Source organism: Callorhinchus milii, unplaced genomic scaffold (genome assembly GCF_018977255.1).
Source record: "Callorhinchus milii isolate IMCB2004 unplaced genomic scaffold, IMCB_Cmil_1.0 Scaffold6, whole genome shotgun sequence".
Classification (NCBI taxonomy): domain Eukaryota; kingdom Metazoa; phylum Chordata; class Chondrichthyes; order Chimaeriformes; family Callorhinchidae; genus Callorhinchus; species Callorhinchus milii.
Window position 1 is genome coordinate 151,800 of NW_024704747.1, and position 27,457 is coordinate 179,256.

Below are 27,457 nucleotides of genomic sequence, written 5' to 3' on the forward strand. Positions count from 1 at the left end.
GACATAAATTCCTCAATGGTTCAATTTAGCATGTCTGGTAATGTGCTGAGAATTAGCCTTGCTTCAGGCGAGAGCGCTGGGGGAGTGAGTGTGTTCAATCCCCTGTCAAGACTGCGATTTCATCCCCTGCACACTCAGCTCTGCTCCATCAGCTTGACTCCATCGCTTTGTGCCTCTACAGCCTCCTGGGCTGTGACTGTCCTGTGTGGGCAGTCATGCTTTCTGATCTCACCTCTAGCTATCCTGATGGAATGGGAAGCCAGTGCCTCTGGTTTCGGATCCTCCTACAGAAACAAAAGTTGCCCACTGTCCAGGTTGTCAAGTCCTTTCATTACAACAACTGCACTGGAACACTAATACATCTCTCAGACACGTGGAATTCTCAGTCTGGTTTGGAGATTGGTTTCAATATGTGTCAGACAACCGTTTGCCCAAAAGAAAGCCAGCCTTTTATCAGAACTATCTTCTAAAGCTCAGTTCTGTTGGCTTCCTACCTCTGTGCCCCTCATTACAAAAGGCTGAGTAGATCCAGGTCACAAACAAGACAAAGCAGTTATTATTCTGTAAGACACATTCCCATTGTTCCTGCCACAGATTCCCCCACCCCCACCCAACAACTCAAGCCTGTCCCAAACAAAATGGTGCCTTTGACCATCACATTGAAGCTTCAAGGGAGGTCAATCAAGCGGAAATAGGCCATCGTGCAAATTCCTGCTCTGAGATCCTCCACATCATCTGACTCGAGGACAGGTCTTGTGAGAGACCAGCTGACCAGTGATCCCAATACCAGACACAATCTATATGAAGAGAAGCTGAGATAAATTGCTTTTCTCAATCTGGAGATTGAGAGGGAACAAGATCAAGTTCTTTAAGGTTCTAAAGATACAAGAACATGAAAATAGGGAAAACAAACCTCCTTGAGTAGGGAATAAGTAATGAGGGGGCACAGTTTGAGGACTGTTAGCAACAGAATCAGGGAAGAGATTAGAGAGAAGTTTTTCCCTAAGACTTGTCAGGGTTTGGAAATCATTTCCACAAGCGGATTAATGGGGCAAATGGCCGCATTAATAGAATTGTTTAAAAGGGAACTGGATAGGCCCCTGAGCAGTAAAGATATTAAGGGATGTAGAAAGAGAACTGGGATGTGGGACTACAGTAGTAATAAAATTGCTATTACAGGCAGCAGTGGGCAAACACAATGGGCTGGATGGGGGGAGAGCCTGAGATCAGTGTCAGCACCGAGCGGTGGGGGGGTGGGGGGGAGAGCCTGAGATCAGTGATGGCACCGAGCGGTGGGGGGGTGGGGGGGAGAGCCTGAGATCAGTGTCAGCACCGAGCGGTGGGGGGTTGGGGGGAGAGCCTGAGATCAGTGTCAGCACCGAGCGGTGGGGGGGGAGAGCCTGAGATCAGTGACAGCACAGAGCGGGGTCAGAGCTGGGACCGTTCTGCTCCACACAGTTTGGTTGGTTTTGCCCCAGGATGGAAATCAAAGCTCGAAGCCTTTCACATACTTTTGTTTAAAATTTCAGGGGAAGTACCACAAAAAAAAGAGTTCTGAGTTTTCATTCCTGGGAGAGGCTGAATCATGGTCAACAAAACTACAGCCAACGTTCGTCAGGCTTTTGCTCCTTTTTCCCTCTCCCGTCAGCCCTCAAGGTTTGACTAAAAACTCTGCTCTGACAGGAAGCAATTCTCAAATTTAGGGAGATTTTATGGATTGCAAAAACCCCCCACACATGTTTCCCATATATTCCTGGGTCTGTGTGCAGGGATTGGCTGTCACGTCCTGCCCGTGTACTGAGCTAAATGGAAACCACATGCTAATCCCAGCAACACCGAGCATCTGGAGTGACACAGTGCGTGCTGGCAGGAGGCCAGACTGCAACCCATTTCCCTTCTGTACATCCCAAGTACCTCCCAGAGCTTTTCCTAACCAGTTGCAGAAATTCAAGAATTCCACTGGGCAGACGGTCAGTAAGTCAGTTGGTTGGCACTGTGTTCCCATTTGCCTCTTCTCTCCCCCCCTTTCATTGCCCCCCTCCCCCCCCCCCCCCCACCACACACAGTTGCACTGATCCCAAACGCATGATGGTTCTTAAAGGGCAAAGAGAGAATTTTATGCAAACATTTTCAAGTTGGAAGCACTTTTACTCGCTTCCAAAACAAAAAAAACGAGCTTGTGTGAGCCTATTCAGAGGAATGTTAAGGTTCCCAGAGTTACTATTGGAAAACAGATTTGAGGTTCCCTGGTGCCCTGGCCAGCTATCCTCCTGATCAATCAGTCACTCGCTTCAAAGCTGTTTGTTTGTTGGATCTTGCTGTGGGAATATTGCCTACAAGAATACTACAGTAAGTCACTACACTTAGCAGTAATTCCCTCACAAACACCCCACTACATCCACCCACATGTGTGCTCGCCCACCCCACTCCACAAACACACACTAGCTGTAAAGCACCAGATGGGAACAAGTTTTAATCCAGAGGTACTGCACACACACGAGCTGGTGCTGAGGCACAAACCATAGAGCACCAGACAGGAAATAATCATTCCCTTTTAGGTCTCCAGAACTCCCCACTGAAGTCTGGTCACAGCAATATGGACTGCACACAAGGGAATCAATGACCTCCCCACCATCACTCCTTCCAGTCACTCAGGAAAATGAACAGCTCTACTCAGCCACACATCCTGCCCCAAATATACACACAGCCCCAAACACCCACTCCGCACAATGCCCCCACCCCCACAACACCCCCCACAATGCCTCCACACAACACCCCCACCCCCCACAATGCATTCACCCCTCCAACACACACTCACACCGACCTCCAAACACACCAAATGAACATAATCACATCAAACCCCCTAACCAACAACAACTTGCATTTATATAGTGCTCCTCAGGCATGGGAGCATCCCAGAGCACTTAACACCCCCCCCCCTCCCAAACTACACACACACCCTCAAACTACACACACACACACAGCCCCCCTCAAACTACACACACACACACTCAAACTACACACTCACACACACCCTCAAACTACACACTCACACACACCCTCAAACTACACACACACACCCTCAAACTACACACTCACACACACACACCCTCAAACTACACACACACACACAATGGATGGAAGGTAATCATAAAACAAGGGACTGGGTTGAATACTTTCTCTCTGTGATGCTTTCATTGTATGTAATAAGCATTAGCCAAGTTACTGTGCAGTAGATCAGATGCTGGCAGCCGCCACGCCGAGGAAAGTAACCACCATCCTTCATGTCAGGTGAACTCTAAGTTAATTGGTGCTGATGGCAGAGGGAGCTTTGATATACGGGGAGCAGAGCAAGGCAGCAACTGAGGCTGGCCAAGGCTTGCCCTGCACAGGCAGAGATAGAGAGTGAGAGAAAGAGAGACACGGCGAGCAATGGAGAGAGAGAAAGACAGGGAGAGAATAAAGTGCAAGATGGAATCTATTCCAGGGAGGTTATATATATATATAAAACACACACCTCCAGGGTGAGTTACAGGCTAGAACCTAATCCAGGGTTTCAGGGAGTATATATAGTTGTAGGTTAAAATCTAATTCAAGGTATTGGGTGGGTGGGTAATACATAGAATAACTGGTCTGTGAGTTACAGACTGGAATCTAATCATGAGGTTTATCTATTAGGGGTTTATATATTAGGGGTTTATATATATCTATAGATAACCTCTCCCTACCCCGGAATGAGTCACAGTCAGGTGATGTGTCAGTCTGGCTCAGTTGGCAGCACTCTCTCCTCTGCGTCAGAAGATCAGTGGATGTTAAAGATCCCCAAAAGGGAAAAGAGATTTTTCCTGATGTCCTGGCCATCAATCGTCAGATAAAATTGATCATTCATTTTATGGCCGTTTGTGGAATGCCACTGTATTCAAATTAGCCGCCACATCCACCTACAAATACACAGTTATTACACTTTGAATAAATTCTGTGAAGCGCTTTGTGATGCCTCTATGACATGATAAATGGGATATCAAATGCAAGAACTATTTTTATTATTATTATTACAGGCTGGAATCTATTCCAGATCTTTGGAGGATTATAATATAGAATAACAGATCCTGAGAGAATTACAAACACTGAATGATTGTGGCTGCACATCAACTGGAGAGTAATTAAATACCACATTTTATTGTGCTGCTCAATTTGTAAAAACAAACAAGACGGATGATGAATGGATCTGATTTTTGGCAAAACAGTATTTGTTCAGAGGGAAAGGACACAACCAGACAGTGTAATGTGGAGTTAAAGGCTTGATGGGCAACACCAGCATTCATAACCAGAGCCACGGAAAGAAGCAACTGGTTGAGAATGCTGATTCACATTGAGAGAGACAGAGAGAGGATGGGAAAGAGTAAATCAGCCAATTCATAGCCAGTGTGTGTTGAAAGAGAGACACGGAGCCCTGTTCTAGACACTTACTGAGCTGTATGTCTGTCTCCCCCTCCACATTTCTTTCTCCCATTTCTTCTTCTCCCTCCTGCCACGTTTCACCCACCAAGTGTACAGTCAACAGTGTGACGTCTCGCTAACATGTTAAGGTGCTATATCAAATGCAAGGATTATGATTTATTATTATGCCTATATCTCTCCTGTGTCTCTCTCTCTCCTCCTCTATGTTTGTCACTTCTCCTGCATCACTCCATCTCTCGCTTCGCATCACAATATCTCTCTATCTCTCCCGCACGCCTGTGTCTCATTCTCCCCAAGTTTCTCACTCCCACCATTCCCACTCCCTGCATGTCTTCTTTCTCTCTCCCTCTCTCTGTTACCTCTCTCTCTGCCTCTCTCTTCCCCACAACTCTCTCTCTCTCTCTCCCCTCCTATGTCTCTCTGTCTCTCCCCATTTCTCTCGCTCTCCCCCACAGATCTTTGACTCCCTCCTCTGCGCATGTTCATCTCTCTCTCCCCTATGTCTTTTCCTCTTCTCCCCACATCTATCTCTCCCCTCCTGTGTTTCTCTGCCTCTCCTCTTACCTCTCTCCACGCGCGCGCTTGTGAGTGTCTCTCCCCTCCCACCCCACTATGTCTCTCTCTGTTGCCCCCGCACTCTCGCAGTCTCTCGATCCTCACATCTCTCCTCCCTTGCCTCTTGGTCCTTCTGTGTGTGTCTCCCTCCCACATTTCTCTCTCCCTACTCACGTCTCTCTCCTCTCTCCCCCCCAATGTATCTCCCACCAGCATTTAGTGGAGGTAATCTTTATAGTCACTCAGTGCCTAAGATTTCCAAGCCATTATCCATCAATAGCATTGAATTTGCTATTGGAGTTAACCTTGTTTCTCTCGGATCTCTTGGATGCTCCACCTGAGGGGGGGGCGGTAACCATGACAGAGCCTGTAAATTCCCCCCATTATTTTACAAACCTCAAACAGATCACCACTTAACTCCTCAGCTTTGGAGAAGAAAACCATAGTCTACCCAGCCCTCAAAAGGTTGGCTCTGGGCCGCTGTAAGTGACTGTATTTGTAGGCAAACATTGAAACCAATTTTGGACACGGAAAGGTCTCACACACAGCAATTGATCTGGGGGACTGGCGTTCAGCACTCAGGGGAAGATCTTTTCTCTTTTGCAATGGTGTCCCTGGGACCCTACCCTGTGTGAGGGGCGATATATAAACTCAAGTTGTTGTTGTTGTCGTCCCGGATCTTTAACATTCACCTGAAAAGTGTCTCTTTAAGAGTTTTATACTCCAAAACAAGTACCAATTTAGTTTTTCGTTCATTGCATCTCACTGTGCTGGGATTAAGGGGAAGTTTCTGACAATTTAACATAAGTTCCATCCTTGTGCCTCTTGGCACAGGAATCATCTGCTTTACGAAACCGTGGCCCTGGGCTGACCGGCGAACTGCCGCTCTCTGTTGACCAGCAACTGAAACTGCACCTCAACCACAGCTTTCCTGCTGGGTCCTAGTACCAAATTTTTTTAGGGATTAGTACCCCGGGAAAAGCGATCCGCCAATCGACTGACAACCGGGTTCCTGCTGACTGCTGGTAAACAGAGGCGTGGAGAGTAAGGAAACTTGCCTAAGGTTTTGCACTGCGCCAGGAATCGAACCCGGATCCTTTCACTTGCAAAGCACGTGCCCTAAACAATACCGCACACAGTAAGGACAGAGCCCAGGAACCTCCCACGCTATGTGGCTCAGATTCACTCCAATCAACCCACGAGGCAATCAGACAGCAATTAGGGGGATGGTGAGAGAACATCAGCACTCAAAGGGTTGCTCTGCTTGTAGCTGTTTGTGCTACTGAGAACCCACTCCTGGAAGCACTGGGTGAGAAGGTCACAGGCACAGTGGGATAATTGATTAAAAGCACTTAGCACAAATGGCTCCAGCACCAGACACAGGTACTTTAATCAAATACCGGGCCACCATTGACCAGCCACCATTGGGCAAACAATAGCAACACACACTTTGTTAAGATTTACTGACTTTACAAATCATACTTCCAGCTCCAGGACAGCAAGAAACCGCAGAAAAATTACACAATATTTGTTAGGTCAGGATATTAAGGGTTACGGGGCAAGGGCGGGTAATTGGACTTGAGGAAACAAATCAGCCATGATCTTACAGAATGGAGGAACAGGCTCCAGGGGCTGAATGGCCTGCTCCCATTTCTAGTTGTCTACGATCACAGTGAGGGCGGATTAACACACCCTGGGGGTTAGTGCGCGTGTGCAGCGGGGGGGAAAAGGGCGCCAAACACCGCGGGTCCATGCGCAGGCCTGGGCGGCTGCTGCCGCCACTGGGTTTTACTCTCTGCTGGCAAAGGGTCACCTGAACTTGGTGCCAGTGGCACAGCATGCCGTGAACACACAAGTGGCTGTCGTTGGCACAACCAGCACCACACGCTCTTACGGGTGCCTTCACCCCCTGTCAGTTACCAGCTTCTCCTCCATTCAGGCTGCCAGCAAGATGGTGGCTGGAGCCCATTGGGAACTTGCTCTGGATTCCCACGCCACTGGCCCTGGAGAGAGCGAGCATGGGCGAAAGACTGTGGTAAGCGCTATTTGGTGTGCCATTCCAGTGGCTGCTGAAGTTTTGCTCATTCTTGGGCGGAAAAAAAAAACACGTGCCTTTTCCAGAGTTTAGTTTTTGACACTAACAGTGTGATTGATTGTTGACCTGTGTCCCACCTAACCAGCCAGCCAGAGATTCCTGGCCTGGTGTTTTATTTCCCTCTATTTCTCCCGCTTTTGTACCCCCATTGGGCTGTTGTCAGCATTCAGTGTTGTCTGAAAAGATTTTGACTCTTTTTCTATCTTATAAAGAAAATATAATAATAATCCTTGCATTTGATACAGCACCTTATTACATCGTTGAGATGTCTCAAAGCACTTCTCTGGATTTTACTGTAGTGTTTTGACTGCTGCATTTGTAGGCAAAATCTGGATCTAAGCGATGTTTGAGTGGCTTCACGGTGATTGCAATGAAAATACCTACCTACCATAAATTTCTATGATTCTTTGGTGGTCATGGACGAGAATATGGTGGCCTGGCTTTCCTGGTTTGTATCTAGAAAGGTTGACTACAGAAATGAAGCTCGTCTACTGGAGTCAATTGCCAGAAAGAGTGAACCCTAGAAATCGAGTGCATCAGTCCGGATGGCACATGTGCCAAAATTCCAGGAACCCATTATACCCAGGACCTTATCTTGTCAGAACCACTGGAAAATCTTGAGATCATTGTGCTTAAGTGTTTAAGTGTTTATCTAGGCTCCCAAGAAAATGCCATGTGGTGATACTGGAGGTCTCACTGGATCCCATCCCACCACTTGCGCTGTTAAATTTGAAAGGAGTTCTGTACTTGTGTGCGCAATTGGCTGCCGCGTTCGCCCACAAATATACAGTCAATTCACTTTACAGTGTGTTCTGTGAAGCGCTTTGGGACGTCCTCCCGACGTGAAAAGCGCTATATCAAATGCAAGGATTATTATTATTGTGGCAGCTACCGAGGACAAAACACTTGATCCAGAATACATCATTACAAGCAACTCTGCTGCTTATCTGAAAAGCATAGCAGTGGCTGGAAGTTTCATGAGTAAAAGACTATCCCACCTCCTTAAATGGTTTCTTCATTTCTTTCTGTGTGCTACAGATAAAGTACATGGTGTCAAATGACAAGTGTCATGTGTTCTGGTGAAAACCTGAATAACAATTCACATGAGTGTAGAGAAAAAATATCATGGATAAGAAACTGTTTAAAATCGAGGTAGTAACTGGGAAATGTTGAATGGGGTCCCATGAGGGCCAGCACTTTAATTCTTATATTTGTTTTATTTCCAGAGCTAAGCATATGCATATTGAAAAACTAATATATTCTTTGAAGAACCAAATTTCTGTACCTTGCTACATTCTTGACTTTAAACTGACCTAACTTTTATCGTTTATCCTTTGCAAACTCCTTCCGCCCACTCTCTCGATTTTGTAAACTCGAGCATGCTACATACCCCTTCCTCACCCACTCCTTCATCAGCGACTGAGCTTTCAGCCACAGTACCTCCATTTCCTGCCAATATCCCCCCACCTTGTATCCCTACAGCTTTCAAAGCCTTTCCTCTTCAAAGTCGATCTCTCCTACCATACCTTCAATCATCTAACCCTGGTTCACACTTTTTTTCAGTAATCCACACCATCCCTGTAAAGTGCTCCCAGGTCATTATTTTACATGAAAGGTTCTACTTAAATGTTACTTCTTTTACATGACTGTCTGCTGAACAGTCATGTGGAGATGTAAATTACTTGCATTATAAATTATTTGCATTTGGGTAGAGGGGGACGCAATATAAATTTTCAGGTGACACAAAAGTAGGGAGAATGGTTCACTGAAAAGAAATGTAAGCAATGCACAGACGAGTGCATTGTGTGGATAGGTGGGAGATTAAATTGAATTATAGAATTATACAGCACAGAAGGAGGCCATTCAGCCCATTGTGTTTGTGCCGGCTCTTTCAAAAGTGCTATTCAAATCAATTCCACTTCCCTTAGCCCTGCAAACGTTCCTCCCCAAATGCAGAAGGGTGTGTAGAAATATATTTTGGGAGAAAGAACAAGAAGAGAAAAATGCAATAATGGTAAAATTTCAAAAGGAGCAGAAGAGCCGACGGACTTAATAATTCAATATAGACCACCATCAGTGGTAGGACCTCCAGTCTCTTCCCCCCCCCCCCCCCCACAAACTTTGGAATTCCATCCCACAGACCCTTCACCTTGCTCCCTCCCTTGCCTCCTTCAAGGCATGTCTCGACCTTCCTCTTCGACCATGCCTGCGGCCACCCTCCTACTCCTGCCCTCCATCCCTCCTAATCCCAACTCCCTTCTTGAGTTCAAATCCCTGATTGTCCAGTGTCTTGGGACATCCTCCCAACGTGAAAGACGATACACAAATGTAATTGTTGTTGTAGGAGCATTTGCAATTTTTTTTCACTAATTAATAGTTCAAGTTGTAGATGTGCACTCTTCCAATTAACTGTATCTTGTACTTTCTATGAGCATAAAACCACAGTTGAAAACTAACAGCGCATCAGTGGAACTTTATTACACCACTGTGCACTCTTAAGTTTGGTTTGGATGAAAAAGATCCTTTGACACATAGGATTGCATCCTTCCAGAAACCCACCCTACCATCACCGCACTGAGCTGTCAGTGTCCAGGCATCAACCACCCTTCCTAACATTAACTGCCCTCTAGTAATCATCCTGATGTTTGTACTGAAATTTAACTTTAGGGCCCTCTGCTATGTTCTGCTATCTTAATCCATCTGAAAATGTTGTTTTGTGTTTCCTTTCTCAATCAAGGCAAACAACGTTTACAACATTATTTTAAGAACTAAGAAAATCGACTTCAAATTTAAAATTGAATTTGTCATTTTGCCAAATTCTGGATTCTGAAATGCTCAATAAATAAATAAATCTATAATGGGGTGGAATTTCTTCATACAGTTGTTCAAAACTAAAAGCTTCTTCTGCTTTCATACTTCCTTAAGTGAATTCTGTTTAGTGTACATTTTAGTTTTGAACACTTTGCAACTGGATCTGGTAATAGTAGATAAGAGTGGGATGGTCATGTTTGTGAATCAAGCAGTTACCAATGCACATAAAGTTCTATTTCATGTGTTGAATGATCGTGTCTGAGCAGCTTTAGGCACCAAACAGTATGTACCTGCGTTTTTATTTTGATAACCTTCATATTTAAATGTCCTCAATAATAATATAATATAATATTCCTTACCTTTTTTATCACCTTTTCTAAACGCCTCAAAGCTCTTCACAAAATATACTGAAGTGAATTGACTGTGTATTTTGTGAGCGAAACGTGGCAGCCAATTGCACACAGCAGCGTCCCACAAACAGTCAGGGATTGAGTGACCAAATTATTATTAATTTTTTTTAAAAAAGGGCTTTATTACCCCAAAAGCAATCTGACAATCGACTAACAACCGGGTTCCTACTTACTGCTGGGTAAACAGAGGCGTGTGGAGAAAGGAAACATGCCCAAGGTTTCGCCTGCCCGGGAATGGAACCCTGGTCCTCCTGCTTGCGAGGCGAGTGCTCTAACCACTGAGCTACAGGACTCCACAACACAACATATGTAATATAACGTCATCCCTTTAATCTTATTTCTCAGTTTCCTTCTTTGTTTCTTTCAGACAATGGAGAGTCAAAGCTTCACGCTCGATAATGAAGATTGGGGTGATGTATTTGCGAATTATTCTGAAACATACAGTTTTGATCAGGGTGCGGTGCCCTGTGCACATTCAGTTAACACAGAATCGGTCAATACTGCGATGGCTGTTATCTACAGCCTGGTCTGCTTGCTCGCTATGGCAGGTAACGTGCTTGTGATGATTGTCATACTTCACAACAGGCGCACAATGTCCTCCACAGACATCTATCTGCTTCACCTGGCAATAGCAGACGTCCTCTTCGCCATCACCTTGCCCTTTTCAGCAGCAGACGTCATAAATGGGTGGCTATTTGGTGACGCCATGTGCAAGATTGTTAGTGTGTTGAAGGAAGTTAACTTTTACAGTGGTATTCTGTTGCTGGCTTGTATTAGCATCGACCGCTTCCTGGCCATTGTCTACTCTGCACGAACAAATAAGCAGAGGAGTCAATTTCTGACCAATGTTGTCTGTGGTGGTGTTTGGCTGTTTGCTATTCTTCTGTCTTTACCGATTCTCGTTAAGGGTGTATTCCGCTCCCCCGATTCCGAAAGAATTCTCTGTTATGAAGTGCTTGATGGTAAATCATCAGCGACGTGGCGAGTAGCCACCAGGTTTCTTCGGCACATAGCCGGGTTCCTCATCCTACTGTCCATCATGCTCTTCTGCTACAGTGTGACCATCAACAGAGTGTTGAAAACAAAAGGATTTCAGAAACAGAAGGCCATGAAGGTTATCATTGCGGTGGTTCTGGCCTTTCTCATCTGTTGGCTGCCGTACAACATCACCGTTTTCATCGATACATTAATAAGAAGCAAAATAATCAATGAGACATGTGAGATGCGCACACATCTGGACAAAGCTTTATTTGTGACTGAAAGTCTGGTATTCCTGCACAGCTGTATTAATCCTATTTTATACACTGTCATTGGGGTGAAATTCCGGAGAAACTTAATCAGAATTTGGGTTACAAAAGGAATCAATAAGTAGAGCACGTTGAAAAAATCCAGCAGATTTGTGCTTAGCTCCTCTAAATCTGGATTTACTTCAACCATAAACTAGACATCTTGTGAAGGATACCATCAGATAGATCAATAAAATGCAGATCCGAGACTTTAAAGATGTTCCCCTACATGATTGCATTAATGCAAGTTATAAGAGATGTTTGAATGAAGAAGGCCTTTTAACCCATTTTGATGCCATCCTTCCAGAATACTTATAATACTATTACAGCATTAAGCCGTAAATGAGTCCAGTGTCCTGGCCTGAACCACCCTTCCTGGCAACCTATTCTAGTTGTTACTTATCCTCTTGGTAAAGAAATGCTTTCTGGTGCCTATCCTTTTACAACCGTAAAGTTTGCCAATGTTGTCTTAGTGCCTCTGAATGCATTGTTCTAAGTTTACTCTCTGAATCTTATATTCCTCCTATCTGGTACCCTCCAAGATGTCTCTTCAAGACTGAAGAGCCCTATATATTATTTCAGCAGTTAGTTAATTTAATATTTTGTGGTATTTTAAACCTAAAGAAATTGAAGTTAAAAAATATTTTGCCACTTGGATTCAAAAGCCCAAATCCATTGCAGTTAAATAAAAAGGGATTAAATTCTGATTGGAACTCAGGGGGAAAAAACATTTTCCAGAAGTTGGGGGTGGCAGGGAGTTCATCCCCAGACGTTTCATTAAGTACAAGAAAAAATAATTATATATTCTGTCCGTGTGATAAATATCATCAATGATAATTGTCACAGCACATACCACAAACTGTTTCCCCTTCCATGGGATAGAGATTCGATTCAGCATTATATGTAGCACCTTTGAAAAAGCTCAATAAAAATGGGAAATACCCTTAGTGTCCGCACTGCCTTTGCAGACTAAGCACGGTAATTGAATTCTACAGGGCGCCCAAAAGGTCATGATATCTACCCTATTATCTTAAAAAAAAGAAAAATATCATAATTTCTTTAAGACTTATTAAACATTATAATGGTATCACAAGCTTTTGGTCACGCTGTATACATGTCAGATACCCAGCTGATGAACACAATTCATTTATTCTGAGACTTTTTGCTTGATTGCTATTAGAGTAGGATTCCAATTTTTTTCTGCTGTCTGTGACGTTTTGATTCCATTTTGACTTTTTTGTTATGTGTTGCTCTTTTTACTGTTTGCTTATTGCTGTTTGTCAGAATAAAACCTCCACAAATTTATTTCATTTTGGCAATATTATTTCTTTTTTATTTATTTTTCTCTTGGTTGAGAAAATGATTTTCTATTGAGAAGGGCCGACGGGCAATTTGGTTGTTCTTGTCTGTTTTCAGTTTTTTTAACGCCTTGGGACGTTCTCCCAATGTGAAAGGCAATATACAAATGTAATTTTGTTGTTGTTCAATGACAACAGTTTCCAGTACAGTGTATGGGATATAAGATGAGTGTCTGAACAGTTCTCCTTCAAGGTTCTGAGCTCCAGAGCATACACAGATGAGGGGTTTCCTTTGGCCCATTTTTGATGTCCAGAGCCAAGAAGTGAGGTGGATTTGAGGGAAAAAGAGAAAGTGGCTGCAGAAAGGAGGGTTCCAGCCTACACTGATCTGTTGTTGAGCATCTTATTATTATTATCTTGGAGGTTATCTCAGCAAGCTCATCTTTTTGCCAAAGCTGCTCACATGACGACCTAGATTAGGAATTGGTGTTGAGGAAGCCTGGTATACGGCATTGGACTCAGACCTCTAGGACAGTGGTGGCCAACCTATTTGGTCGCTCAGCGAAATAAATTTTCTTGATTGAATATTTCTAGATTTGTGCCATAAATTGCCATAAACAAGCCTCTCTACCCCCACACTCTGGAACTCCATCCCACAGTCCCTTCGCCTCGCTTCCTCTCTTGCCTCCTTCAAGGCCGGTCTCAAGACCTTCCTCTTTGATCGTGTCTTCAGTCTCCCTCCCACCTCTCTGCCTTCCCTCAGCCCTAGCCCACCCCACCCCCATGCTCGGGTGACTCGGGTCCTGACCCCTGACTGTCCAGCGCCTTTGGATGTCCTCCTGACATGAAAGGCACTCTATAAATATAATTTTGTTGTTGTAAATTAAGAAATATTCAATCAAGAAAAGACTGGAAACAAAATATTGATTTGAAACAGACTCACCTGGACTAGTGTAAATGTTCATTAGGCCACTTCCAGCCCACAGGCCATGGGTTGGTCACCCTCCTCTAGGACATCAGGGTGGCTGGCAGGTCACAAACTGTCCTGCGGTAGGTCCTTCCACCATGATAAAGGCAGATGTATGTCAAATAGCTCATGAGGAAACTTTGAACTGTGCTACATAAGGGAAAATTGCTATTGATCTGTGTTTCAAATCCCAATACAGATAAACTTTAATTTGCTGAACTGAGCACATTGGGTTATTTAAAATTTTCAAAATAGTGAAAGAGCATTTTCCTGTCCAAACTGCTGAATGAATGCAATGTTTACTAAAATAAGGAAGTTGCTGAAAGAAGTACAAATTCATTATTTAATCATTTATATGACTGAATTATCTCTATTTATAATCTGTAAATTCCAGGACACGGAAAACTGCATTATAACAAAACTCCCCTGAACTTGGTGGCATTCAATTGAGGGTCATCTGAGGTTAAAGAAAATCAAGCTTCCATTTGATATTAATCCTCCAACAATCTTGGATTTGATATAATGCCTTAAACGTCAGGAGGACATCCCAAAGGGCTTCACAGGATTTACTGTAAAGTGTAGTGACTGTGTATTTTGTAGGTAGGTACGGCAGCCAATTGCACACAGCAATGTCACACAAACATCCATGAAGTGAATGACCAATTTTACTTCAGTTATTGTTCGCAAAGTCATTAGGAGAAACTTCCTTCTCTTTTTGAGTTGTGCAATGGGATCTTTAACAAAAACTTGCATTTGTATAGCATGCTTCACACAGGTAATGTCTCAAAGCACTTGGGCAGGTAGATGGGATCTTGATTTAACATCTCGTACAGCATTAAAACATTTCAAAGTGTTTCATAGGGAATTCTGTCAAGTGTGTCTTTTTGAGCAAATGTGTTAGCATTCTCATACACCAGGTCCTACAAGCGCCTACATACTGACTGAGACTAGTTGATAGAGTAGGTTTATTTAATAATTGTGAATTAAATTGTCATTATTTTGGACTTGCCAGGTGGACTGGAAAGCCTTATCTGCTCCTGTCTATTCCGCTGTTCCTAAATAAGAATCAGTCAGCTATATGCGGACGCATGTCTGTGGCATGGTAACCGAGTTAGAGACATAAGATACATGAAGCAATGATGCAAGATAAAGCACTGGTAATATCCAACAGGGTTCCTGTCTTATGAAATCACTTTTGCTGTGTTGTGACATTCCACCTTCCCATGGGCCTCACACATTTCATTCTTTCACAATCCTGTTTGTCTTTCACTATTGAAGATAGAAATGTGGTCATTGGTCCTTAGCACATTCTCTTTTCTTTCTCCTAAACTCAAAATTCCCTGTCCTACACACTCTCCTTTGTCCTCCCTGCATTGGCACTGTGTTGAAATCACTAGAGTGTCACCTTTTAATGCATTCCTTTCCAGAAACCTCAACACTACAGGATGTCTTTCCTACCTCAATCTTCTTTCACTTCTGTAATCCACTGGCTTTAGCAAACAAAGTGTGATGTTGCCTAACTTCTGCATCACTTAAGTTCTCACCTACCTTTTCCAGTTGTGATGGGTTCCTGTACTCTAGCTCTTGGGCCTTACTCAATTGAAACAAACCCACAGCTCTGCAGTTATGCAGAGATATAACAGAGTACAAAACTGTCTTATTGTAGAGAGAAGGCTGATAGCAAAGACATGGACAGTTTTTTTTTAGAAAAATACTGTATAGTTTTGGTTCCACTAACAATTGCAAAATTAGGAATAGTTTACCCGCATAGGAGAGAGTCAGTGTGGTACCAATAGAGTTCAATTCACATTAAGAGAAAAATAAACAGTCTCTCATTGTAAGAACACAAGTTATGAGGGTTTTATTTTGATCAACAGCAAAAAGTAAACATTAAAACAATAACTTGCATTTTTATTTGCCTTGTAATTCCCAAAGAATCATTAGGAGAGTTGATGAGGGCAATTTTCAAAGAGGGTTAAGTTACAGCTTTGGTTAATACTTGGAGATTAGTAACAATAATGTGAATGAAAGAAATGTTCAATAGTATAAACCTTCATGTAAACCTGCACATCGCTGCTGTTTATTTCATTCCAAGAAAGTCCAACCATTTTTCATCTCTTGTATCAATCGCCGAACTAACTTATCCAATGATATTCACCGCAAGCACTCTTAGTGCAGGTTCAGGACAGAGCAGGAAGGAATGTGATGGAGAGCGAATGCAGCTCTGTACAAAATCCTTAACTTTACATTGCAAACAGCTTGATTCTGAGAATGCTATGAATGGATCCCATACATCATTTATGGTCGTTGTTCTGAAGCAGCAAAGCAAAATGTTTTGTTAACAGTGTTAGGAGTCAGTCCAATAGATAATTGAGTCCACAAGCTACATCTGCAGCAGCTCGAGCTTAGCATTCGTTGAGTATCAAGCCACGACCGACAGACTGCCTATTTACCCTAAAAGTCCAACCCTGCACACAATACCTGTTTCTTCACTTCACATTTGGAAATGTATATTCAATCCATTTTCCAATATCTTACATCAGTAATTACCAAGGGTCCGATGGCTCCATCACAAGCTGTCTAGATTGTAGTTGAAGTGAGTCCACTTTCAGAGGTGGTTGAGACAGATCTCCCATATTTTACTATTGGACCTTGCTTAATAATTCCTTTAGTGACCAAGATTTTGATCAGGTTTCTCCTGAATTTCACCCCAATGAAAGCATATAAAATGGGATTAATACAGCTGTGCAGGAATCCCAGACTTTCAGTCGCAAATAAAGCTTTGTCAAGAGGATTGCGCATCTCACATGTCTCATTGATTATTTTGCTTCTTATTAATGTATCGATGAAAACGGTGATGTTATACGGCAGCCAACAGATGAGAAAGGCCAGAACCACCGCAATGATAACCTTCATGGCCTTCTGTTTCTGAAATCCTTTTGTTTTCAACACTCTGTTGATGGTCACACTGTAGCAGAAGAGCATGATGGACAGTGGGATGAGGAACCCGGCTATGTGCCGAAGAAACCTGGTGGCTACTCGCCACTTCGCTGATGATTTACCATCAAGCACTTCATAACAGAGAATTCTTTCGGAATCGGGGGGGCGGAATACACCCTTAACGAGAATCGGTAAAGACAGAAGAATAGCAAACAGCCAAACACCACCACAGACAACATTGGTCAGAAATTGATTCTTCAGCTTGTTTGTTCGTGCAGAGTAGACAATGGCCAGGAAGCGGTCGATGCTAATACAAGCCAGCAACAGAATACCACTGTAAAAGTTAACTTCCTTCAACACACTGACAATCTTGCACATGGCGTCACCAAATAGCCACCCATTTATGACATCTGCTGCTGAAAAGGGCAAGGTGATGGCGAAGAGGACGTCTGCTATTGCCAGGTGAAGCAGATAGATGTCCGTGGAGGACATTGTGCGCCTGTTGTGAAGTATGACAATCATCACAAGCACGTTACCTGCCATAGCGAGCAAGCAGACCAGGCTGTAGATAACAGCCATCGCAGTATTGACCGATTCTGTGTTAACTGAATGTGCACAGGGCACCGCACCCTGATCAAAACTGTATGTTTCAGAATAATTCGCAAATACATCACCCCAATCTTCATTATCGAGCGTGAAGCTTTGACTCTCCATTGTCTGAAAGAAACAAAGAAGGAAACTGAGAAATAAGAATAAAGGGATGACGTTATATTAGATATGTTGTGTTGTGGAGTCCTGTAGCTCAGTGGTTAGAGCACTCGCCTCGCAAGCAGGAGGACTAGGGTTCCATTCCCGGGCAGGCGAAACCTTGGGCATGTTTCCTTTCTCCACACGCCTCTGTTTACCCAGCAGTAAGTAGGAACCCGGTTGTTAGTCGATTGTCAGATTGCTTTTGGGGTAATAAAGCCCTTTTTAAAAAAAAATTAATAATAATTTGGTCACTCAATCCCTGACTGTTTGTGGGACGCTGCTGTGTGCAATTGGCTGCCACGTTTCGCTCACAAAATACACAGTATATTTTGTGAAGAGCTTTGAGGCGTTTAGAAGAGGTGATAAAAAGGTGCTATATCAAACGCAAGGATTATTATTATGGTGCTCCCCTCCCCTGCCCCATGTGAAGGGCACTATATAGATGCAAGTTTTTATTGTTGCTAAAGTTCACACAAAAATCAGTGCTTTATTTGTAGTAACAACAATAACTTGCATTTATATAGCGCACTTCACGCCCTGTACATGTACATCCCTAGTGGCTAGATCAGTTGAGCACCGCCAGAGAATGAGTCATTTCTGGCTTTTAAATGGTACTGGATCTTCTCAATGCCTCATTGTTTCAAAATTGATAAAGTCCCACCGGGTATAAAAGTAAATTAATGAAGGGAGGCTGAGCTTTACTAGTTCCCGGGAGAACCAGCAAAGCTAGGTAGCTCCACAATAATTCAAGGCATGGTTGAATCTTGACCAAACTGTTTGCATCATCAGTGAGACTTGGAGGTGTAGACATGTTCTTAACTTTGCAAGCTATGCACCGAATGGCACTCATGATTTACAAAGTCTTCATTCAGCCCCATCGTTATGTTGTTTCATGAAGTTCACAAGCTCTAGGAGCCACTTTTCTTTCCTCCAAAAGCCTCAAGATGACTAAAGAATATTTTACGGGTTCTGACGAAAGGTCATCGAACTGAAAAGTGAACTCACTTTCCTCTCTCCATAGATGCTGCCTGACCTGCAGTGTGTTCCCTGCGACTTCTGATTTTATTAAATAATATCTTAAATTATTGATTGATCTGAGCGGCGGTCAAATTTGCCATGGAGAGATGTTAAAGTGCAGGTGGATGTTAAAAAACCCAGAGCAGTTTTCAAAGAAGAAGGGAGTTTTTCCCAGTGTCCTTGAGAACAATCCACCACATAAAATGCCTTAATTGTGGTTTAACGGTTGCTTGCTGCGTGCAAAATGAATGGCACGTTTATTAAAAGTACACTTGACAGCTAATGCATGGGAAGGCTTTGAGGTATTACAACAATAACAACAAAATTACGTGTGTAAAGCACCTTTCACATCAGGAGGACATCCCAAGGGTCTGGACAGAGTTTCGGACCCGAGCTGGGGGTGGGGCAGGGGGTGAAGCAGGGTGAAAGAAAGCACGGTCAAAGAGGAGGGTCTTGAGATGGGTCTTGAAGGAGGCAAGGGAGGGGTTGAGGTGGAGGGACTCCAGAATGGAGTTCCAGAGGATGGGGGCAGAGTGACTGAAGGCCCACCTGGCAATAGTGGGGCAAGCGAGGCAGAGGACATGAGGCAGGCAGGAGCCCGCTGATTGGAGAGAGTGGGGAGGATGGTAGGGGTTTGGGAGGTCGCAGAGGTCGGGGGAAGCAAGACCATGGAGGGCTTTGAAGGTGAGGACCAGGATCTTGAACCGTATCCTCTGTGTGATGGGAAGCCAATGGAGTTGGGCGAGGATGGGGGTGATAGGGTCACGGAGCCCGGTGCGGGAGAGGACATGGGCTGCAACATTGTTGGCACTAAATAAAGGGGTATTAAAATCCACTATCAAAGTGGCTTTTAGTCTAATGCCTCATTGGAGGACCAGCATTGTTTAGATCAGGGGGTGTTCAACCTTCTGGTTGCTGAGGGCAGGATGCCCTTTGAGGAATGTCCGCAGGCCCCACATAAGCAATATTTTTGTGTTTTCCTTTCAAAAATATAACGTAACATTTGTGGGTTATGGGGGGAGGGGGCAGGCCGGCTGTGATGGGGGGAGGGGGCAGGCCGGCTGTGATGGGGGGAGGGGGCAGGCCGGCTGTGATGGGGGGAGGGGGCAGGATGAACAAACATCAGAATCTGCAGTCAAGACATCAATCACTGCAATGATTTATTGATAAAGATGCCGCATTAGATACAGTTATTAAGTATTGCTCAGGTAATGATACAGTTCATAAACCTAACCATTAATTCAATGACTTGTGTTTGTTTGAGACTAATCTTCCTCTTCCAAATGGCATTTCTCATCAGTGGTTCTTTTCTATATTTTATAAAATTGGTATCTTTTTCCAGTTTCAAAATTTAGGTAAATCATATTTGCCTCGAAATACAGTTACTAAACTTACCAACAATAACACTTTGCACTGTATCCTGGCAGGTATTGTTAAGAAATTATTGGAAGCAAGTGGATTGGAAAAGCGGTGAATATAACAATTCATAAAAGGAGCACAAAATTACTCTAGGAATTAGAGGATAAGATGCATGATATCTACAGCAGGTAAAGCATTAGAAGTCTTTCTGAAGGAGAGATTCTGAGAGAAATGGCATTTAAGGTAATGTAATGGTAATGAGGTAATGCCCATAAAATCTAACAAACCTCTGATAACAGAACAAGCAGATGAATACAGAGATTTGGATAGATTGGGATGGTTGGCTAACGAGTGATAACTATTATTTAATGTGTTAAATGCAGAGTCATGAGGCTCGGAAGAGGAAAAACATTGGGAACATTTCAAAGCAAATGCAAAATTTATGCGAGAGGGTCAGGAATCATCCAATATGTAACTGAGTATCTACAGATTATACCACATGTGTTGCTCATCCAAATGCTGTTTAATTATAATACAGTATTTCTTAATGAAGGAACAAAGCCTAAAATGAAGCCCTTACTCAGATAGGTGTGGACTGTAAATCTATTAGCACTTGCCACTGAAGCTTTGGATCCCAGATTGTGGTCTCTCGATCCCACTTTACAGGGTGATTTAATTAAAATGATATCCAGTAAAATGACAACTGAAAGACCACACCTAATGTTCCTTAATTAAAGAATGCAATGTGTGGAGGAACACCAGCAAACCCACATTCCCATTTCTTCGTTCTATTCGTAGAATGTTTTTTCCATCCATTCTTCAACATCTTGCAGCTGAGATGGGCTCCATCACAAGCTGTCTAGATTGTAGTTGAAGTGAGTCCACTTTCAGAGGTGGTTGAAGCAGATCTCCCATATTTTACTATTGGACCTTGCTTAATAATTCCTTTAGTGACCAAGATTTTGATCAGGTTTCTCCTGAATTTCACCCCAATGAAAGCATATAAAATGGGATTAATACAGCTGTGCAGGAATCCCAGACTTTCAGTCGCAAATAAAGCTTTGTCAAGAGGATTGCGCATCTCACATGTCTCATTGATTATTTTGCTTCTTATTAATGTATCGATGAAAACGGTGATGTTATACGGCAGCCAACAGATGAGAAAGGCCAGAACCACCGCAATGATAACCTTCATGGCCTTCTGTTTCTGAAATCCTTTTGTTTTCAACACTCTGTTGATGGTCACACTGTAGCAGAAGAGCATGATGGACAGTGGGATGAGGAACCCGGCTATGTGCCGAAGAAACCTGGTGGCTACTCGCCACGTCGCTGATGATTTACCATCAAGCACTTCATAACAGAGAATTCTTTCGGAATCGGGGGGGCGGAATACACCCTTAACGAGAATCGGGAAAGACAGAAGAATAGCAAACAGCCAAACACCACCACAGACAACATTGGTCAGAAATTGACTCCTCTGCTTATTTGCTCGTGCAGAGTAGACAATGGCCAGGAAGCGGTCGATGCTAATACAAGCCAGCAACAGAATACCACTGTAAAAGTTAACTTCCTTCAACACACTGACAATCTTGCACATGGCGTCACCAAATAGCCACCCATTTATGACGTCTGCTGCTGAAAAGGGCAAGGTGATGGCGAAGAGGACGTCTGCTATTGCCAGGTGAAGCAGATAGATGTCTGTGGAGGACATTGTGCGCCTGTTGTGAAGTATGACAATCATCACAAGCACGTTACCTGCCATAGCGAGCAAGCAGACCAGGCTGTAGATAACAGCCATCGCAGTATTGACCGATTCTGTGTTAACTGAACGTGCACAGGGCTCCGCGTCAGGATTATAAAAGTAATCATCAGAATAATTCTCAAAAGCATACCAAGTTTCATTGCTGCTCATTATGAGTTGACTCTCCATTGTCTGAAAGAAATTTGGAAATGAGAATGAGCTGGTGATTTTATAACAGGTTTATGTTGAAGAAGAGTTCTGCAAAGCATCAAGTGATGTGTTCAGGGCCAATATGATCATGGTGGTTTTTAAAGCTCCCTGTTGTGCCAAATATAAAGTATAGCTCCACACAGCAGAGGAGCTCTTAATTCATCCGTCTCAAGGTTGTAGCTTCCAATCTCTGTGTTTCTCCCAAGCCTTTCACACGTTTGAGTTTCCTTTCCAGGTGTTGTTGCCTGGCAGTTGAGCACTAATTAGAGGCATTGTGGTGCTTGTTGACCTGTGTAATCTGCATCTTCAATAATACTTAGAAGTATTGGTGACTTCAGTGTTGCTGCCCCCTCTCTAATAGTTAGTGTGGCCCTAACTAGGCAGCTACAGTGCTGCACAATTACACCATCTCTCCTCTCATCTCAACCTTCACGGCGCTGTCCTTGACTGATTCAGATCGTACCTCTCACACCGACCGCCTCCTCTTCATCTCCACAAACGGTTTCTCCTCTAGACCCCGCATGGTGTTCCTCAGGGCTCTGTCCTTGTTCCCCTCCTCTTCAATAGCTATATGCTCCCTCTTGGTGACATCATCTGCAGACATGGGGTCAACTCCCACATGTATGCGGATGACACCCAACTCTACCTCTCTGCCTCCACCCTTGACTCCAGGACCACTGCTGTCCTGACAGAATGTCTGTCAGACATCAAGTCCTGGATGAGAGCGAACTTTCTTCAGTCACTTTCTAACTTTCTTCCTTCACACCTCAGGCGCTGACAGCATCACCATCCATGGTTGCACACTCCCCTCACTGAGCCAGTCTGGAACCTTGGCGTCTTGTTTGATCCTCAACTGTCCTTTCTACCCCACATCTGTGCCATGACCCGCTCTGCCTTCCCCACCTCCGCAACATCGCCCAACTCCAACACTGTCTCACTCCGCAGCCCCCAAGACCCTCATATACGCCTTCATTATATCAAGGATTAACTGTGCAAACTCCCTGCTTGTTGGCCTCCCCAACTCCTCCCTCCATCGGCCGCAGATCATCCAGAACTAACTCTGCAGCCCGTGTCGTCTCCTGCACCAGACTCCGCGACCCTATCACCCCCGTCCTCGCCCGACTCCACTGGCTTCCCATCACACAGAGGATACAGTTGAAGATCCTGGTGCTCACCTTCAAAGCCCTCCATAGCCTCGCTCTCCCCCCTCTGTGACCTCCTAACCCCCAACCATCCTGCTCACTCCCTCCGCTCAGTGGGATCCTGCCTGCTTTACGTCCCCTGCCTCGCTCGCCCCACTCTTGGCGGGCGGGCCTTCTGCCACTCTGCCCTCACCCTCTGGAACTCCATCCTGCAGTCCCTCCACCGTGTCCCCTCCCTTCCCTCCTTCAAGACCCATCTCAAGACCCTCCTCTTCGACTGTGCTTTCAATCTCCCTACTTCCCCCCCTGCCCACCACCCTCCCTGATCCCGACCTCCAGCTCGGGTCCAAATCTCTGACTGTCCAGTGCCTTGGGACATCCTCCCGATGTTTACACGTGTCATTTTGTTGTTGTTGTTCTTGTTATAATTTGTCTCTCTTGATGAGACATAGAATCATAGACATTTTCAACTTTTTTGACAGCCCTTTCCACTTACACTGACACTTTCAAGGACTTGTGTACATAGCTGCATTCCCAAGTCCCTTTGCTCTCTGCTCCTTGCTATACACTACCATTGATTATATAATCACCTCATTTTCTTTCTGCCAGAATGAATAATCTCACATTTCGCTTCATTAAACTTCATTTTCCACTGATTTGTGCATTGCGTTAATCTATTTAAATCCTCCTGCGTTCTCTTGCCATCCTCTTCCCTATTCACTGTACGTCCTAGCTTGGTATCATCTGCTAACTTTGACATCAAACTCCCTGCATCTAAGTCAAGGTCGCTAATATATACAAAAAATACATTTCCCTGTGTCACTTCACTAAGTACCTTCTTCCAACAGGAAAATCATCTATTTAGCCTTCCTTTTGTATTAAAATCCCTCATAATCTCCAACCCTGTTTATTGGAAGTCCACCTCTCTACATATACCATCCACTTCAGTAAATGATTTTTACGTCCCCCGCTTTTTTAAAGTTTTTGCCCTTGCACATTGTCATTCTTTCCCTTTATTCACACTGTATTTCTCCGCCTCCGAAAGCATGTCACTCTCTGACCTCTCAGCGTCAGAGAGTAAGTAGGTTTTAATATCTGTATTACAAAATGTTACTAGGGAAGTTAACAGATCTTAGCTCAGTAAAGATGACATAATGTGATTGCCACCAACTGCTGAGTTAAGTCTGGTTTGGGTGACTCCCCAGATTTGGGTTTATTTCCCCAGTCCAGTAATACAACTGTTATTAATTTAAAGCACAATGTTAGTCATCAAAGCACTTTTCTGCTTTTAGAAAATAAACCAGGCAAAGGCCAACTGAACCAGAAATAGACTTATATAAACAATATATAACACACAACATTCAGTTATTAGCCGTGACTTCGAACATGTCCATAAATTCCAAGCGCCCCGTTTGAAAGAATTGCAATCCTTTATAGGGAAGCAGGATCTGCCCTAATCTAGTACAGGTTCTGTTTCTGAGGATGGTATCCCCTAGCAGCTATGTTCTCGACCCTCCTGAGCTGAAATTAACTTCCAAACAAAAGTTTTCAGACGACTCTAGCAAACGCCCTTCCTTACGTACAGGAAGTCCTGTAGTCCTGTAGCTCAGTGGTTAGTGGTTTGCAAGCGAGAGACCTGAGTTCAATTCCAGGCAGAGGGCCAAACCTTGGGCAAGTTTCCTTACTCCACACAGAGCCTAATAATAATCCCTCCAAAACAAAAAACAATAATAAATTGGTCATTTTCAATCTACGACTGTTTGTGGGACATTGCTGTGCGCAATTGGCTGCCGCGTTCGCCCACAAATATACAGTCAATTCACTTTACAGTGTGTTCTGTGAAGCGCTTTGGGACGTCCTCCCGACGTGAAAAGCGCTATATCAAATGCAAGGATTATTATTATTATTATTACAGCACAGGACATTGTAGATACAAAATCAGTGCAGATATCACGGGTGTAGTGCATGTGTGTCTCTCTCTCTTCAAGTCCACATACTAATAATCTTTACATTTGATATAGAGCCTAAACACCTAAAGTGTTTCACGGAATATATTGTAAAGTGAATTAACTGTATTTTGTGGACAAAATGCAGCAGCCAATTATGCACAGCAGTGTCCCAGAAACTGCCATGGAGTGAGTGACCAATTTTATTCAGGGGACCAGGGCACTGGGAGAAACTCCATTCTCATTTCAAATAACGTCCAGCGGTTTAACAAGGATGGCATATTTCACACGTTTTACCAAACTTATGATGGTCAGTCTATTCATCTTACACTCTCTCTTATTACAGCCACAATAAAGACTTACACTTACACAGCACTTTTAATAATAATAATAATCCTTGCACTTGATACAGTGCCTTATCACATCTTCGAGGGGTCTCAAAGTGCTTCACAGAATATACTGTAAAGTGAATTGACTGTATATTTTGTGGGCGAAATTTTTTTATATATGTAAACCAATAAAAATTTAATGTGGCACAAATGCCTTGAAATGCTTCACCCAATTCATAGGGAGGACTGAGCAGGGAGAAAAGGAAAGATACCAAAGCCATGGTCAAATTATCCTTGCATTTGATAGAGAAACCTGTATTTGCTGTCATATGTAGTGACTATGTATTTATAGGCAGTTTGCATGCTTCAAGGTCCCATAAACAGCCATGAAGAGAATAAGCAATTTATCTAGAAGATTCTAGGTTGAAACACCAGGAAAAAAATCCCTTTTTTTGCAAATATTTTGCAATATCTTTAAACACCCATCAAACACACAGACCAGACTTTTCAGTTCAACAACAGAAATTATATTTATATAGCGCCTCTCACATCAGGAGGATGTTGGACAGTCGAGGGTTTGCGCCTAAGTTGGGGCTTGGATTCAATTGGGGTGGGAATATTGGAGTGAGAAAGGTACAGTCAAAAGGATGGAATTTAACATCTCACCCAAAGAAAGCATCTCAAACAAAGTGGCGCTTTCCTATTAGTCTAGTATTTCACTGGAGCATCAGCTGAAATAGCTCAGAGTCCCTGATGTGAGGCTTGAAGCTGCAATCTTCTGACCCAGATGTGAGAGCACAAGTGACTGAAGGTACAACTACTAGGAACAAACGCCCATTCATTTAAAAAAAAGGATTAAATTACAATTGGTCACAACAGCTCGATATTTACAGTTAACCCTCTTTTATATGTTATGAAAAAGCAAATGGTAAAATGGTTCTTAAGGAATCTGATAAAGTGCTAAAAGAAAATAATTTACATACCTTTCTGTAAGAAATGTGTCTCTGCCAATCTGTATGTTGACAAAAGGGTTGTCTTGACTAGATGGTGTGAGTGACAGGAGGAGAGTTAGCTCAGCAGTGGAGCAAGCACTACAGTGAGAGGAAAACACAGAGTTTGTCCTCAAATAGCCTTGATGGTATTCTGCCACGTCAACTTAATTTCGTAACTCAGCAAGTTACTTGTAATGGAAACATGGAGAGACCCTACCAGAAGTGACTCAAGTCCTGTGGACAAAGACGCTCAGAGATCTGTTGGTACAATATTACACACTACGGGTGGGAAGTCAGTATCTGAACCACAATGTCACAATCACTGGCGATTTTGCTGGAATATTAAGTTTTAAACAACAGGTGTTTAACATGTTCTTCCTCTTTCTATTTAATGGTCTCTTGCGATCTCTCTCACCCCTCTGCCATGAAGGTGTATCACCAGTAACAGGAGGAATAGGAAGTACTCTTAAACCCTCAGCCATTGGTTGAAAGCAGTTATGAGCTATGATAAGGTATATGTGGAGTCCTATATCTTAGGAATCAGAGCACTGGCCTTGCACACGAGCGAACCCAAGTTTGATTCCTGGGCAGAGCGAAACCTTAGGCCTTACTCAACATGGTTTTTACTAGCAGTAAGTAGGAACCCAGTTGTTAGTTGATTGGCAGATCACTTTTCTTGGCGTAATAATCCCTTTAAAATAAAAAAATTTGGTCACTCAATCCACGGTTGTTTGTGGGACGCTGCTGTGCGTAATTGGCTGCTGCGTTTCGCCCACAAAATATACAGTCAATTCACTTTACAGTACATTCTGTGAAGCTATTTGAGATGTCTAGAAGACATGATAAGGTGCTATATCAAATGCAAGGATTCAAAAGTTTTTTTTGTTATTAAAATAAAATGAAGGTCTGCCAGAGATGCTTAATGAGTATTTTGCCTCAGTTTTTAAAGAAGATAGTGTTAGTGAAATATTGAGTCTATAATAGGAGGATGTGCAGCAATTAGAAGGGAGAACTATAGGAAAGGAAGTGGTAGTAAGAAATTCATGGAACTCAAAGAGGACAAGTCACTGGATCCTGATGGCAGCGTTCAAGAATGGAGTTAGACTGGAGGATAGCTAATGCAACACCTCTGTTTAAATAGCGAGAAC

General features: G+C 43.4%; 3 protein-coding genes across 4 annotated transcripts; 1 reads left to right on the plus strand and 2 right to left on the minus strand.

The window, feature by feature from the left end:
• Positions 1–10,161: 10,161 nt before the first annotated feature.
• LOC121849403 (C-X-C chemokine receptor type 2-like) lies at positions 10,162–12,635 on the plus strand. The gene is made up of 2 exons (XM_042336348.1): positions 10,162–10,204; positions 10,700–12,635. The coding sequence occupies exon 2, from the start codon at positions 10,703–10,705 to the stop codon at positions 11,702–11,704; it is 1,002 nt and encodes a 333-aa protein (XP_042192282.1). The 5' UTR covers positions 10,162–10,204; positions 10,700–10,702; the 3' UTR covers positions 11,705–12,635.
• Positions 12,636–15,729: 3,094 nt separating this feature from the next.
• On the minus strand, positions 15,730–26,415 carry LOC103190409 (C-X-C chemokine receptor type 2-like). 2 transcript variants are annotated; one of them, XM_042336424.1, is made up of 3 exons: positions 26,301–26,327; positions 21,842–21,882; positions 15,730–17,540 (listed from the first exon to the last, which is right to left on the minus strand). In XM_042336424.1, exon 3 carries the CDS (start codon positions 17,535–17,537, stop codon positions 16,464–16,466), a length of 1,074 nt encoding a protein of 357 aa, XP_042192358.1. In that variant the 5' UTR covers positions 17,538–17,540; positions 21,842–21,882; positions 26,301–26,327; the 3' UTR covers positions 15,730–16,463. The 2 variants fall into 2 exon arrangements, with proteins under 2 accessions (XP_042192358.1, XP_042192357.1); XM_042336423.1 differs by lacking the exon at positions 21,842–21,882 and having other exon boundaries at positions 26,301–26,415.
• LOC121849411 (C-X-C chemokine receptor type 2-like) lies at positions 15,730–26,415 on the minus strand. Its single transcript, XM_042336425.1, has 3 exons — positions 26,301–26,415; positions 20,813–21,882; positions 15,730–16,467 (listed from the first exon to the last, which is right to left on the minus strand). The coding sequence occupies exons 2-3, from the start codon at positions 21,877–21,879 to the stop codon at positions 16,464–16,466; spliced, it is 1,071 nt and encodes a 356-aa protein (XP_042192359.1). The 5' UTR covers positions 21,880–21,882; positions 26,301–26,415; the 3' UTR covers positions 15,730–16,463.
• Positions 26,416–27,457: the final 1,042 nt, after the last annotated feature.

Coding starts and splice junctions, on each gene's coding strand:
- LOC103190409 (XM_042336423.1), bottom strand. CDS start 17,537: ATGGAGAGTCAAAGCTTCACGCTCGATAATGAAGATTGGGGTGATGTA.
- LOC121849403 (XM_042336348.1), top strand. CDS start 10,703: ATGGAGAGTCAAAGCTTCACGCTCGATAATGAAGATTGGGGTGATGTA.
- LOC121849411 (XM_042336425.1), bottom strand. CDS start 21,879: ATGGAGAGTCAACTCATAATGAGCAGCAATGAAACTTGGTATGCTTTT.